Source organism: Pundamilia nyererei, unplaced genomic scaffold (genome assembly GCF_000239375.1).
Source record: "Pundamilia nyererei isolate P.nyererei 1_Seehausen unplaced genomic scaffold, PunNye1.0 scaffold00164, whole genome shotgun sequence".
In the NCBI taxonomy this organism is placed as follows: domain Eukaryota; kingdom Metazoa; phylum Chordata; class Actinopteri; order Cichliformes; family Cichlidae; genus Pundamilia; species Pundamilia nyererei.
This window is the reverse complement of record NW_005187565.1, coordinates 1,367,382-1,379,675: the sequence shown is the minus strand read 5'-3', so window position 1 is coordinate 1,379,675 and position 12,294 is coordinate 1,367,382. Positions and strand designations below refer to the sequence as shown.

At 45.5% G+C, this 12,294-nt stretch overlaps 2 protein-coding genes across 4 annotated transcripts in view; one reads left to right on the top strand and one right to left on the bottom strand.

The window, feature by feature from the left end:
* nod1 (nucleotide-binding oligomerization domain containing 1) overlaps positions 1-4,711 on the top strand; it is a 12,903-nt gene extending 8,192 nt beyond the window's left edge. For both annotated transcript variants that reach the window (XM_005745734.1, XM_005745733.1), the window contains 7 exons: positions 870-953; positions 1,041-1,124; positions 1,401-1,484; positions 1,570-1,653; positions 1,846-1,929; positions 2,028-2,111; positions 4,145-4,711. In XM_005745734.1, the coding sequence (XP_005745791.1) occupies positions 870-953; positions 1,041-1,124; positions 1,401-1,484; positions 1,570-1,653; positions 1,846-1,929; positions 2,028-2,111; positions 4,145-4,217 (577 nt within the window). In that variant the 3' untranslated portion in view covers positions 4,218-4,711. The remainder of the gene's footprint in view (positions 1-869; positions 954-1,040; positions 1,125-1,400; positions 1,485-1,569; positions 1,654-1,845; positions 1,930-2,027; positions 2,112-4,144) is intronic.
* A 1,917-nt stretch (positions 4,712-6,628) lies between these two features.
* The window catches only part of znrf2b (zinc and ring finger 2b), a 51,133-nt gene continuing 45,467 nt past the window's right edge, over positions 6,629-12,294 (bottom strand). Inside the window, exons 3-5 of one of the 2 annotated variants that reach the window (XM_005745732.1) lie at positions 12,102-12,207; positions 10,235-10,308; positions 6,629-10,160 (exon numbers count right to left, since the gene is read on the bottom strand). In XM_005745732.1, coding sequence (XP_005745789.1) covers positions 10,251-10,308; positions 12,102-12,207 — 164 coding nt within the window. In that variant the 3' untranslated portion in view covers positions 6,629-10,160; positions 10,235-10,250. Of the gene's footprint in view, positions 10,161-10,234; positions 10,309-10,469; positions 10,662-12,101; positions 12,208-12,294 lie in introns of those variants that run through there. The other variant, XR_312055.1, reaches the window with a different exon arrangement.

Here is a 12,294-nt window from a genome sequence, read left to right as displayed (position 1 = left end):
GAGATCTTGGCTGCACCAAGAGTAACTGAGTAGATCATCTTAGTGCTCTAACAGGAATATACGATCGAAGGAGTTCAGTAAGGTAGCTCAGCACTGTGTTGTTGATCATTTTAAAGTAAGCAGCAGTATTTTAATTTAGATTTAATGGGTAGCCAGCGCAGGTTAGCTAGAACAGGCGTAACAGAGGCAAACCTCCCAGCTCCAGTCTGAAGGCGTGCCGCCGCATTTTTGAACAGTTTGCAGTCTGTGAAGAAGAGCAGACTGAAGACCGAAATAAAGGGAATTGCAGTAATCCAGCCCAAAGGCCTGAATAAGCTTTTCCAGGTCCTTATGCGGAACGTAATGCCTGGTCTTGGAGATGAGACGCAGTTGGTAGAAACTAGATCTACAGCAGACACTTGTTTATCAAATTTAAAAGAGCTGTGCAGCAACTCGCTCAAATTGCTAACAGTAGATCCAGGCGGATGGTGGAGGGGTTGACGCTGATGCAGGCAGCAGCAGCACTGCTGATGTTTCTGAGGCAGAGTTAGAAAACTGCTCAGTTTGGGCTGGAGTGTTTGGTGTCAGCGAGGACGTTGGTGTTTATATAGACACATATACTTTTACAAACAACTATGGATGTCTTACAGTGTTTGGAATAATGTTTTCATCTTATCTTCTGTAATTCTTTTTATTTGAGGATACTATCCGTCTGTTCAGCACTCCGCCGACACTTGATGTCCTTTAAATGTGCTATAATGCACCACAGCTTCAGTTGCCTGCATGAAGCAGCTCGCTATGTTATTCCACTTTCTCCAAAACCTGTCTGAATCACTTTTTAAAAAACCAAAAACACACAGTGATTTATATTTTTACATTTGTGTCCTCAGGCTTTACAACAATAACATCACAGATGTTGGAGCCAGGCTTGTTGCTCAGATCATCGAAGAATGCCCCAAACTGCGAGTTCTCAAGTAAGTTAAACATATCTCCATTTGGGGAAAAAACCAACATACATTACTAACATTACTAACCTTGAATACTTGGACATTACTTTGTAGGATTGGTAAAAACAAGATCACCAGTGTTGGTGGGAGGCATCTGGCCAACGCCATAAAGAAGAGCTCGTCAATATTCGACGTTGGGTAAGAATTCAGTGTTCATCCAGGAAATTCAGCAAAGTGCTGAGGCGTAAGAAACAAAGTAAAAATGCAGCTTTAATGGTGACAGAGGAAGTTTCTAGCATTTATTCTGAGCGTTTGGGCACAACAGAAATAACCCTGGTGACTGAAACCAGATGTGACAAAGAGAGAAATCCCACCGAGAGGCATTTTTAGCTGTGTTGTTTAGCCCAGCTGCAAACATTTGAGGAAGGACTTGGTAACGAGGTGCCTGATCAGGCTTTCTGTGCATTTTTGCAGGATGTGGGGCAACAGTATCGGCGATGAGGGAGCAGAAGCATTTGGAGAAGCTTTGAGGAACCACCCGAGCCTCACCAACCTCAGGTAGGAAGTTATAAAAACGGCACAAAAATAAAAACGCCCATTCAGACTTACTGATTAAAATCTTTACTCTTTTTTTGTCTTCTAGTCTGTCGGCCAATTGCATTACATCCAGAGGTGGGCGGGGCCTGGCTGAAGCACTGAAAGAGAACACGGCACTCAGGATATTCTGGTACGTGCAGTCTGTATTATCTCAGTCGACATCAGTAATGTAGGAGAGCTGGGATGCGCCACCTGAACTCGCAGCGCAGCGCTTAAATGCATGGTTGACCTTATGGATGTGGAGCTACGTCAGTGTCAATGCTGCCTCTCCAGAGTGACTACAGTCTCAGGGCTGTGTGCCGTTACTGTTTGTGCTTTTTAGGTTGGTGGAGAATGAAATGACCGATGATGCAGCTCCACACCTGGCTGACATGATTCGGGCAAACACTGGTCTGACCCACCTGTGGTGAGGACAACACAGCATCAGTCTGCACCCTGTTTACACAGCATGGAGCTCTTACACAGCTCAGTGTCCTTTGTAAGTCACTGCTTGTTTGTCTGCAGGTTAATCAGCAACCGGTTCACTGTGGAAGGGATCAGGCAGCTCGCTGAGGCCCTCGCTCACAACAAAGCACTCAAAGAGATATGGTGAGCATCAGTTCAAATTGACATCTTGGTCTTTTGTTCTCCCCTCAAGGTTATGTCAGACCAAGCAGAGGGTGGGTGATTATTTGAAGTCCAACTTATTCTGGACACAAACTTTAGGGACGGATCGGTAACTGTGAGGCTGTTGAATGCTCTGCTATCACTTCCAACATGAACGAAGACAGGAAACTAAACAGCAGTGATGTTTGCAGGGTTACTGAAGTTGGGCTAGCTCAGACCTTCCCAAAGTGTGGGGCCCGCCCCCTAGGGGGGGCGCAGAGCCATTGCAGGGGGGGGGCGCAGTGTGAAAAGGGGAAAAAAAACAAACAAGGCTTGGACACTGCTAGCACGGGGCGCCCACACAAACGCAAAGCAGGAGATGAAGCGTCGCTGAATGTTTCCAAACCAACTTCATCTTCCCTTTGGCTTCACCTGCACAGGTGCTGAGGTAGGTCTCCCTGCAGGGACTGGTTTCCCTGCATCAGGAGCAGCGCTGGGCTCTTCAAATCACGGACAAACAAGATCCCACATTCTTGATTTTTAGTTCACAAACACTTGTTGTAATGACTAACTGCTCCTGACATGTTGGAGATGTTTGCTCTTTATACAGTAAAGTTACAGCTGGATACAAATAACATCAGGCTGATCCTGCCACGATTTTGTGTTTAAACCCATTTTGCACAGAGAGGCATTTTTTGAAAAATGTATTGATGCAATGTTGAATATTATTAGACAGGAAAAACAACTACACGTAAAATAATCCCACCGTGACGCCTCTGCCTTTGTAAATGGAGGGACAGTAACTGCGTGTAAACCTGCAGACAGTCAGATTAACAGTATTTGTCTCTATCTGCTATTCTGCAATTCATCCCATGTAAACAATAACGTGGCCACAGCGTGACGTGGAAAAAGGCTCATACCTCTGACGCTGCGTGACGAACTCTGTATTCCTCGTCCACACGGAAACGCAAAAAAGGAGTTTTAGAAAAAAATCTCAGTTTTCGGTGATTGGAAACGCCGTTTACGTGGACGAAACAGCTGCGTGTTCAAAAATACCCGTGCAGGTGCGGACGCAGCGTAACAGAGTTGGTAGTTTATTTCATTACTACCTGTAATTTATTGCAGATTATTGTATTTGCTTAATTGTTTACTAAATGTTTGAGGAGTGAAATAAACCACAATGGAGCAAAACATTTTTCATGTAAAACAAAGGGGGCCAGCAAAAAAAGTTTGGGAACCACTGACTTAAAGATTGGATATCCCACCTGCTGTGATGGTTTAATGCGGTACAGATGTTTTTATTATCATTACGTCACATCCTGTTTATGACAATTAAGATAAATAATATTCTTATAAGAAATAAAATTGTCTCATGTGCACACTACTGTACTTTAATGCGGGTCATAAGGGTGGTATGTTAGAATTTATGAGGTGGTACTCATTGTGAAAAGTTTGAGAACCACTGATCTGATCATCAGGCGCCTCTACTGTAAGGTAGACCCTACAATAATGGACTAGTGCGTAAATAGGCTCAAAGGGTGTAGCTCTGCTGATGGCTCTCATTTCTCTGTTGAAACGGAAAGCGAGCGAATAAAATAGAGGAATGAAGCTGTCCCAAGTCATTTCAGGTTCAGTAAAAAACAGGAAATTTCTGCTTTCTGTATTACTGAGGAGGAAGGAAAAACATCATTCAGATGTTCAGCGGAGACAGAATGTATTGATTCATCAGTAAAAGGTCTATTGAGATATTACCGATGATGAATGAAAGAAAAACACAGCATAAGCTAAAGTGTCGGGCCAGTACACGCCACCAGAAGTAACTGGTGGTGGGGACGTGTTGATCTCCTCGATCTGGAGCTGAGCTGGATCCACATTGGACCCAGACTAGCAGGGAGATGCCCTCTACAACACTAGGTCCAGCTTCTCCCCGTCACCCGTCTTTGACAGCATCCACAGAGTGAATTGCAGGTTACGTGGGGCCGTCGTTAACGTTGTCCTTGTGAATGCATGACTGGAGTCTGATTGTATTTCTACAGCGTGAAAGGAAACCGGCTCTCTGAAGAGGAAGAGCAGCAGTTTGTGTCGGAGAAGCGGCTGCGGTTCCACTGACTGGGCACCTCACATGACGCATGCACGGAGCTGAGTGAAGGAGGAAGTGCGCTCGGTCCGTGTGCTGGTGTCAGCAAACAGTTTCACCCGATGCTGCGGGGATAAAGTCGCACCACCTCCATTGTCTGTGTTTTTATCTATTTAATATTCTTAAGCGAAAAACCCAGAATGTTTCTTTTTGAAATCTCTGAACGACATCATCGTGTTTCATTTTGGGGACTTTCCCCTAAAATTTCAACAAGGGTTTCAGTTTTCCACAAAAGTTAGGAAGTGGGAGCTTAAACAAGAAGTATACAGCATGCTGACTTCCTCACATGCACACCTTGTTTTGTGTGTACTGTAAATGCTCTTTTATATTCATCTTACTGTTACACAAATGCTGTTTTTCACTTGATGGTGTTTCAAAGGTCTCGAACTCTTTCCTGTGTTCCTGCATAGATGTGACCTAAAGTGTTACAAGAATAAATAAGTGGAGCCCAAACACTCCTGAGTGGCAAATGTGTGAATGCGGTTCCTGTGTCGAACACGGGCGAAGACTTTGATTCGCCTGTTTCAGACGTGGCCAACACGTCAGTATATCACTACCAACGTGTTTTACACATGGCCTCAAGTCCTTGTGTTGGAATGTTTGTGCGTGTTTGTTTAGGAAGAAAACAAAGCAAAATGCTTCATTGTGGTCGATTCAGTTAAAAAACATTGTCCAAGCAGCCGTCTGATTGGTCCAGGTAATCTTTAATAAACAAACAGGCAGCGTGGTCGTTTCAGAGAGCCGGAGCTCCTTAACACAGGTGCCTTGATGTGCTGTTCAGTATGAACATTAACCCAGGCTGCTAGCTGCTTGGACCCCACAGGCTAACAGACCTACATGCTGTGAAATCCTGTTTCTGTGGATGCACATACAGAAATATTCAAGCTTGCTATGATTCTTTTGTTGTACAGGTTGTTTGTCGGGGCTCAGACCCGACAGTTTGCACACTATCAAACACAGCAGCACCCAGCAGCTCGGAGCCTCTCGTTTGATCTTTGAGTGATTTCTTCTTTTTCTTAGTTGGTTTATTTGTCTCAGCTTTCTGCCACTTACCTGAGTTCAGGTATAAACACACCACACCTTCCCTCAGCAGGCTGTAGTCTGCACCACCACTTACTTTTATTTAGCTTCAGGTTCGTTCTCCTCCCTCGCTCACCATGTGTGGTTTCAAAATGAGATGATGATGATGATGATGATGGCCAAAATGCTGGGAGCGTCATGAACCCAGCACATTTACCTTGTGCTTCTTCAGACAGTAGAGACCAAATAACTGGAAAAAGTCTGAGACAGGACCGTCTCATATATTCACATTAGAACTGTTTTATTCTTTGGGATAAGCAAAGGTCCAGTATTGATCAGCCTCCATGTGCCTACAGTAATAAGTGCCAGATTTTCTGCCTGCCAGTGCAAACAGGGGAAGCCCCATCGTGGTGACCCAAGTTACACAATAATGCAAAAAGCCATTGGAGAACTGAGAATCTGAGGCTGGTCACTGAAAGAGTTCACCCAGCTCCCATCATGGTGTGGACTGTCATTTAGCATCTAATGGGGCGTCACTGCAACTAGTAACACCTGTCATTAGTTTAACTTTATTAATCACTCTGTAAGACAGATTTACAGGGCTCTGATTGGATGGCGTTCGGCTGACGTTAGGGTAGATCCTGGCTACAGCCTGGGCTGTGACACACCTCCGTCAGTGTAAATGTATCTAACCATGCAATGAATCCCTCACATATGTTCATATATGAAAGAAGAAGAAGACGTACGTCAACGTTATGTCTCAGTTCATCTATACGATTTTTATTGTGGCCTCTTAAAAATTTTGGAACTTTTCTCTTATTTAATTATCTGTGGAGGTCTTTCTCACTAGGAAAGCTGTGAAACGTCAGAAAACAGCCACAGAGTCTGAATCGAGATTAAAGTGTCATCAGAGTATGAAAGGTCACTGACACTGGGTGACTTCGAGTGACGATGGGACGATGACAGCTGGTGACTTTGACTCCTCAGCTTGCTCTTGTACCAGCTGTAAAGCAACGCCAGGCGTGTTTACGCGTGGGTCTGTGGGCTCTGATCAGGAACGAGCCTCCCGTGACATTTACAGGAGCTGTAGTTTTTGGATGTGTGCTGATGTAACCAAAGTCCCGTACTGAGCTCAGATATAACGTCTTCTCCTGAGGAAGACCACGCCACGTGGCAGAAAGCTCTGGAAATGTTTTGCTACAGAGTTGCAACTATAATTTAACTGCACTCGTAACATGCTCTCATTTAACGCCAGCCTTTAAAAGTTCAAGGATTCAGCGTGGTGTCAGAGCCACTGTGGTATTAGAGGTGTCTGTGTTATTGCAAAATGATGGAAATACAAAAACCCACACGGACAGGAGAGTGAAACGTCAAAGTCATCTTTTAAGGCCAGATTTGTTGCACATTTCCTCATAAATTCACAGACAGAAATGAAAAGACAGGCGGACCTGCTCACAGGAATCAGCTGCATGATCAGTCAGGGGAAAGTGGTTGTAATCTCTTGCAGAATTCAGATCAGAGAGAGATGACGGTACAGTCAAAGCCCCGTGAGATGTCCATCAAGCAGCCACGTGGTCGCTCTGTCGCTACAAACGCACCGATCCTGCCTCCACGCACTGTGCGAAGGGAGCGTGTCACCGGGCTCGGTTAATCTCCGTGTGGCCGTCCGATTTCCAGAATACAGTGTGACGATTCAGCAGTCACGAGTGCGCCGGGGTGGATCCCAAAACTCCAAACGCCCACCAGAGAACCACACTAGCTTCAATACATTCAACAACGACTCCCAGCTGACTCACGAGACGTGTGTGTGTTCAGTGAGGGACTGTGTGAAAATGGTCAGTGAGAGGAGGGGCTACAGGGGTCGGCGTGTTCTGCACTTCTGTCATTCGCTCATGAAAACTTTTAATGATGTAAAAAGTTTACATTTCACAGAGTCCAGTGTTTCATCTTAAAAAACGTCATACTTTCACAGAATACACCCCCGACACACACATTACATGTCATGGAAGACACGGTGAACGCAGCAAGAGTCACAATAAAAAGCAAAGTTAGCACGATCATAAAAAACATCATTATAAAATCTTTTCAGCCATTGAATCATTTTTGGGAGATACAAAAACCAAACAAACTGCTGCCTGTGATTCTTTTTACATATTTATATAAGCACAAAATGAATGTTGACTTCGCACAAATCAGTCGGCGTTTGAGGAATGTGTAGGAAAGCAATAATGAAACGTAAACCATGGTTATTCTATTAAAACCATTTTCCCTCCCTCCGCACCGCCATCATTTTCTCACGGTCTCTAAGATCACAGACGACACAGGAACCTTTCATGTCCTGCTTTCATGATAAAAATCTCAAAAATAACGTCAAGCACATCAAGATCATAAGTGAGAGCGCACTGCCTCCCAGTGGTGGAGAGCAGCAACTACAGAAACTGCAAAACAAAAAGGATCCTGTCTCTACAGACTAGAAGGCACACATCTAAACAGACATGTTTCTGTCTCCCATTATTCTCATATTTTAAACAATATATTAATGTTTGATTTCAAACACTTTACTATGTAAATAAGTTCAATTACCAAAATGACAAATCTTAAAAAACCTCGGGTTCGTAGCCAGTCTCCACCTCCATAACACGATGCAGCTTCTGCATGATTTCAAGCATAAAAAGAAAATCCCAAATATCACTTATAACTGCATATTGTTCATTTAATGATGATAATTACAAGATGAGAAACTAGTCACAGAAGCCTGGAGGTCACTGAGTGGCTGCCTGGTGTTGCGAGAGAAAAACGTGTGTTCTCTGATTGGTGGGTGAGTGGTAGTCAGTGGTCACAGAGAGGTACAGGCTGCTGCTGTGGTCACTCGCAGTTTGTATGGAGGTCGCTGACTTGTCTTCAGACATTCACTAACGACTTACCGATCATCTAAAGGTGGCCACGGCAATCTGCTCGCAACCAGAGCAACTGGAAGGAGGTTTTTGGTGTAGCATCCTCTTTGCAACCCCCAGCAAACGCTCACAGACTGACTGCGCAATCAGGAAGGGTGCATTTAGTCTTCACAGGCAAAAGAGACTGAGGGAAAAGGATGACAAGTTTCAGGTGTTTTGGAGCTTTGGGATCCACACAAGCCCTGGATCAGTAGATGGGTTTGAACTTAGCTCGTCCTCCAAGGCTGAGCGTGAGCTTGTTGGTGAAATCAGTATCAAGGACTTGACTGGTTCCTCAGCGAGGTCTTCAGGCACACCTAACCCCAAACAGACAGGTCCAGTTAGTCCCTCCAGTTCTGTTTAGCTTACGTTCCCTCAGCCTCAGCACCTGGACTGCTGCATTTGCCAGGATCGAGATCAAGTTGCTGACTCCCAGTGTGACGGTCAGTGCCTGATAAAGCTTCACAGAGCTCACTGCTTTCCTGGGACCTTTATAGTCCTGCAGCTCCTCACAAGTAAACTGTCTCAGTCTGGTGCAACACTGTACTGTGAGGGCTCGGTTTACCTGCAGCTGCTACGGTTATGATGCAGAAATGAACACGAGCTGACAGAAGTGATAAAAAAAAACTGAAGCTCATTTTTACAGGAAGGAACACAAAGCTAAAAACTGAAGGTCTTGAAAGGTTTTCCCACATTGTCTCGTTACCAGATCCCGTCCATGATGGAACGAGACATTATTTATGTCCAGACATATTCTGTTCACACGCTCTTTACCCTGGTGTTGAATAAGCAGGTTCATGCAGGTTCTGCAGCATGCACTGGAGCCGTTTGCAGCCACGTGTACGGCAGCCTGGATGTTATACCTCAAGATCCTGGTGCTTTGCTGGAAAACTACAGACTGACATCTGCTGGTGGGGACAAAGTATTTCAGGTCCTGATGAAGTTGGGTCTGGTCTGTGGAGGTGAACGTGATGTCTGAAAGTGAAGCTCCAGCTTTACTAGCAGAGGGTTAAAATCTCCATCCATCCATTTTCTTAACCACGTATCCAAAAGTCGGGCTGTAGCCTTTTCCAGCCAGGAATGTGGGCTAACTTGAGGGAAAGAAGAGACTCGGACGGGGAAGAACTGCTCCCCGTGTGGACGCGGCTGAAGTCGGATAAGCAGTTAAAAAACAGGATGGGTGGATTTTTAATTTAGTCTCATTTTGCCACATGCTGTCGTGTCCCATTGTTCTGGCATGCACAACACTTATCGTGTCACAGAAGTAGCAGCAATGTGCTGCAGTGGGTTTAGGCTGGTGAGTGATGGACTGGGCTCCTGTACCTGTGTGGGCGGGGTCTAAAAAGCACTGATGACTGAGTGTTTGACAGTAGTCACAGTTGACTGGCACCGTTTCTGCAGCAGCTGCGAGAAGCTGCAGACGCAGACACGCCGTCTCTGGCTTGTTTCTCCTGCTCGGGTGGAATGGCAGCTGTGGTAAGATGGTCCTGGTGGTGGTGGGGGTTGTAGGGCGTTGGGTGGAGGACAGCCGGCTCGGCCGTAGTCTGGACTCCCCTCTGTCCTGGCTGCTGCGTGCCGAGCGTCGCTACAACAAGGCACTGGGAGACACTGATGCTGACGGAGGAGGGGAGGGGGCGAGTCGGAGCGCGTCAGCCAACAGTCTCCCTCCTCCTCCTCCATACTGGTGTACTGGTGTATACTGGTGATGCCCCGAGCGTCAGGGCTGGAGGAGTCTGTCAACTCTGATGCTGAGTGTAGATGTGCAACTTAAACATAAAACACACAAGTTTGTATCCCTGAAGATTGCTTAAATGACATTTGGCACACTGTGGTACTACATTATTGGGTGGGTGGGTTGTGGGAGGAAGGGTGCTAACTGATCACAGTGGTCATAGAGTCCAGCAGAGTCCCTGAATCCAGGGATTTCATTTTTGCAGATCCCTCTGGGGACGTCTCATGTTCCTGAAATCACAGAAAAGAACCAGATGCTGACATTTAAAAAATACCATCTTTACGTCTGTGGATGTGGATTTTACCTGTGCAATGAAAGCTTTAATCCGATGGATGCTCAGGACAGGACCTGTTCACCTCAAACCACTCGTCGATACAGCTGCAGGAGAGAAAACAAGATGGGAGGAGTCAGTGAGACAGCGTGAGAAGAGCGATGCTGCCCGAGTCATTCCGCCACGATGCACCTCATCAGACTTTACACCTACGGCTATTTTCACTTGGTCGTGTGGTACAAAGCATTGTTAACTCTGGAACATTTACCCGTGCACCTTGTCCCTGGCATTAATAAAGTAAACCTCGTAGAGCTCATGAAGTCCATTTTGCTGCGTCTGGCGACACCTGCTGGTGTGCAGTAGTCTCGTCACATGTACATGTAGTGGACCGTGTTGGACTTGACCCACTCAGGCTACAGAAAGCACACGTGTTTCCTCTTTCAGAGCACCACAGTGGGGTCTGATGTAATGTATCGAAAATGAAAGAACAAAGCAGTTAAACACTTTCCTCCTTCAAATGATTGGAATTCAAAACATTATTATTAACTATCAGCAAACATGCTTTACATACTTACAATATCCTCATGTATTTATGTATGTAGAGCCACACTTTAGAAGGAACCAAACAGCTGTGTCCAGTTCATTACAAACACAGATAGCATTCATATGAAAAACAGCTGAAACAAACTTCCTGTTGGATAGTGAAGCCTCAAAACCTCAGGCTGACGGTTTTCACCACTGCTCTTGGTGCCTTGAAGGCTGATGCAACCCTCGCATTTCATTAGCCAATGAGCGCTCCCCGGTTTATCCTGCTTTCTGACTATAACTTACAAAATGAACCTCATGTTTTCTACAATCTGACCTCAAACTACCAGCTGAGACCATAAAGTCACCTGGGCAGTGTTTGCTGAGGTCAAACTCGGAGAAGGAGTCACTCATCGCTGGCCTTTAAAGCATTTTAGCATTCATAGGTCAGACTTGTCCATCTTTTAAATACAGTCTTTGCCTGAAACTACTGAAAGCTCAAAGGTGAAGTAATGTTCAGTGGTGTGGGTGCCGTCATATCAAAGGATGTCTTTAAGTTTGTAGCATCTCTGAAAGGGCAGCAGCCAGAAAAGGCCAGATTCATGTTCAGTTATTAAAGAAGGACTAAAATTACCACGTGGCTATAAAACTGCAGCCAAGACATGATAAAGTCTGGGGTTGATTTTAAAACAGTGAGCTGATACCAGCTGACAGGCCAGTTCAGTAAATACTGAAGGTAATATCAATAAATCCACTTTAAGCCCAATCTAGGCCCTCTGTGAAATAACGTGACAGCGCCACAGTGTGCATGACTCAAGTGCTCGTCCCTCGCTGTCAGCATGAATGTTCTTTTTAACCCTGAACCTCATTTTTGCATCAGTTTAAACTGACACTGCTGCTTCCTCTTTCTGTTATAGCCGTGTTTGCGTGCTGCTCTCATTTCATGATGAGTGACAAGAGCCACACACCACTATGCAAAACACATCCCTCCTCTGAAGCTCGCTTAGGCTTCAGCAGTCAAATCAAGTGGGTATCTTCCAAAGTTAGGAGTGCTCGCTCTTCTGTTTTACCGCCTCTCTGACTGATCTCAGCACAGGAACACTTTTAGGGAGGGAACTAAAGAGGGTTTGTTCAGTGCAGCCAGATATGAGCATGAGACTGGAATCGGTAAGATCCATAAGAACATCCCAGCATTTCTTTGCCTAATCTTCACAAGTCGTCACTGTGATGGAAATGCAGACAGTGAAGTGGCTGAAGCAAGCTTGTATTTCCTTAAAAAGACCTCCGAACTGTGTCGCTAAGGCCACACCTCAGCTGGGACCACTATACTGCTACTGTACTATTAGATGAAAAGGAAAACAAACGAGGTTCCAACCCTTTATGGTAGATGCAGAGGCAGGGCAGGCGAGCGATGGTGTCTCCCTGTTGCAGCTCCTCCAGGCAGATGGCACATTCTCCTGCATCCCGAGGCAGGACATCCTCTGGAACACACACACACACACACACACACACACACACACACACACACACACACACACACACACACACACACACACACACACACACAC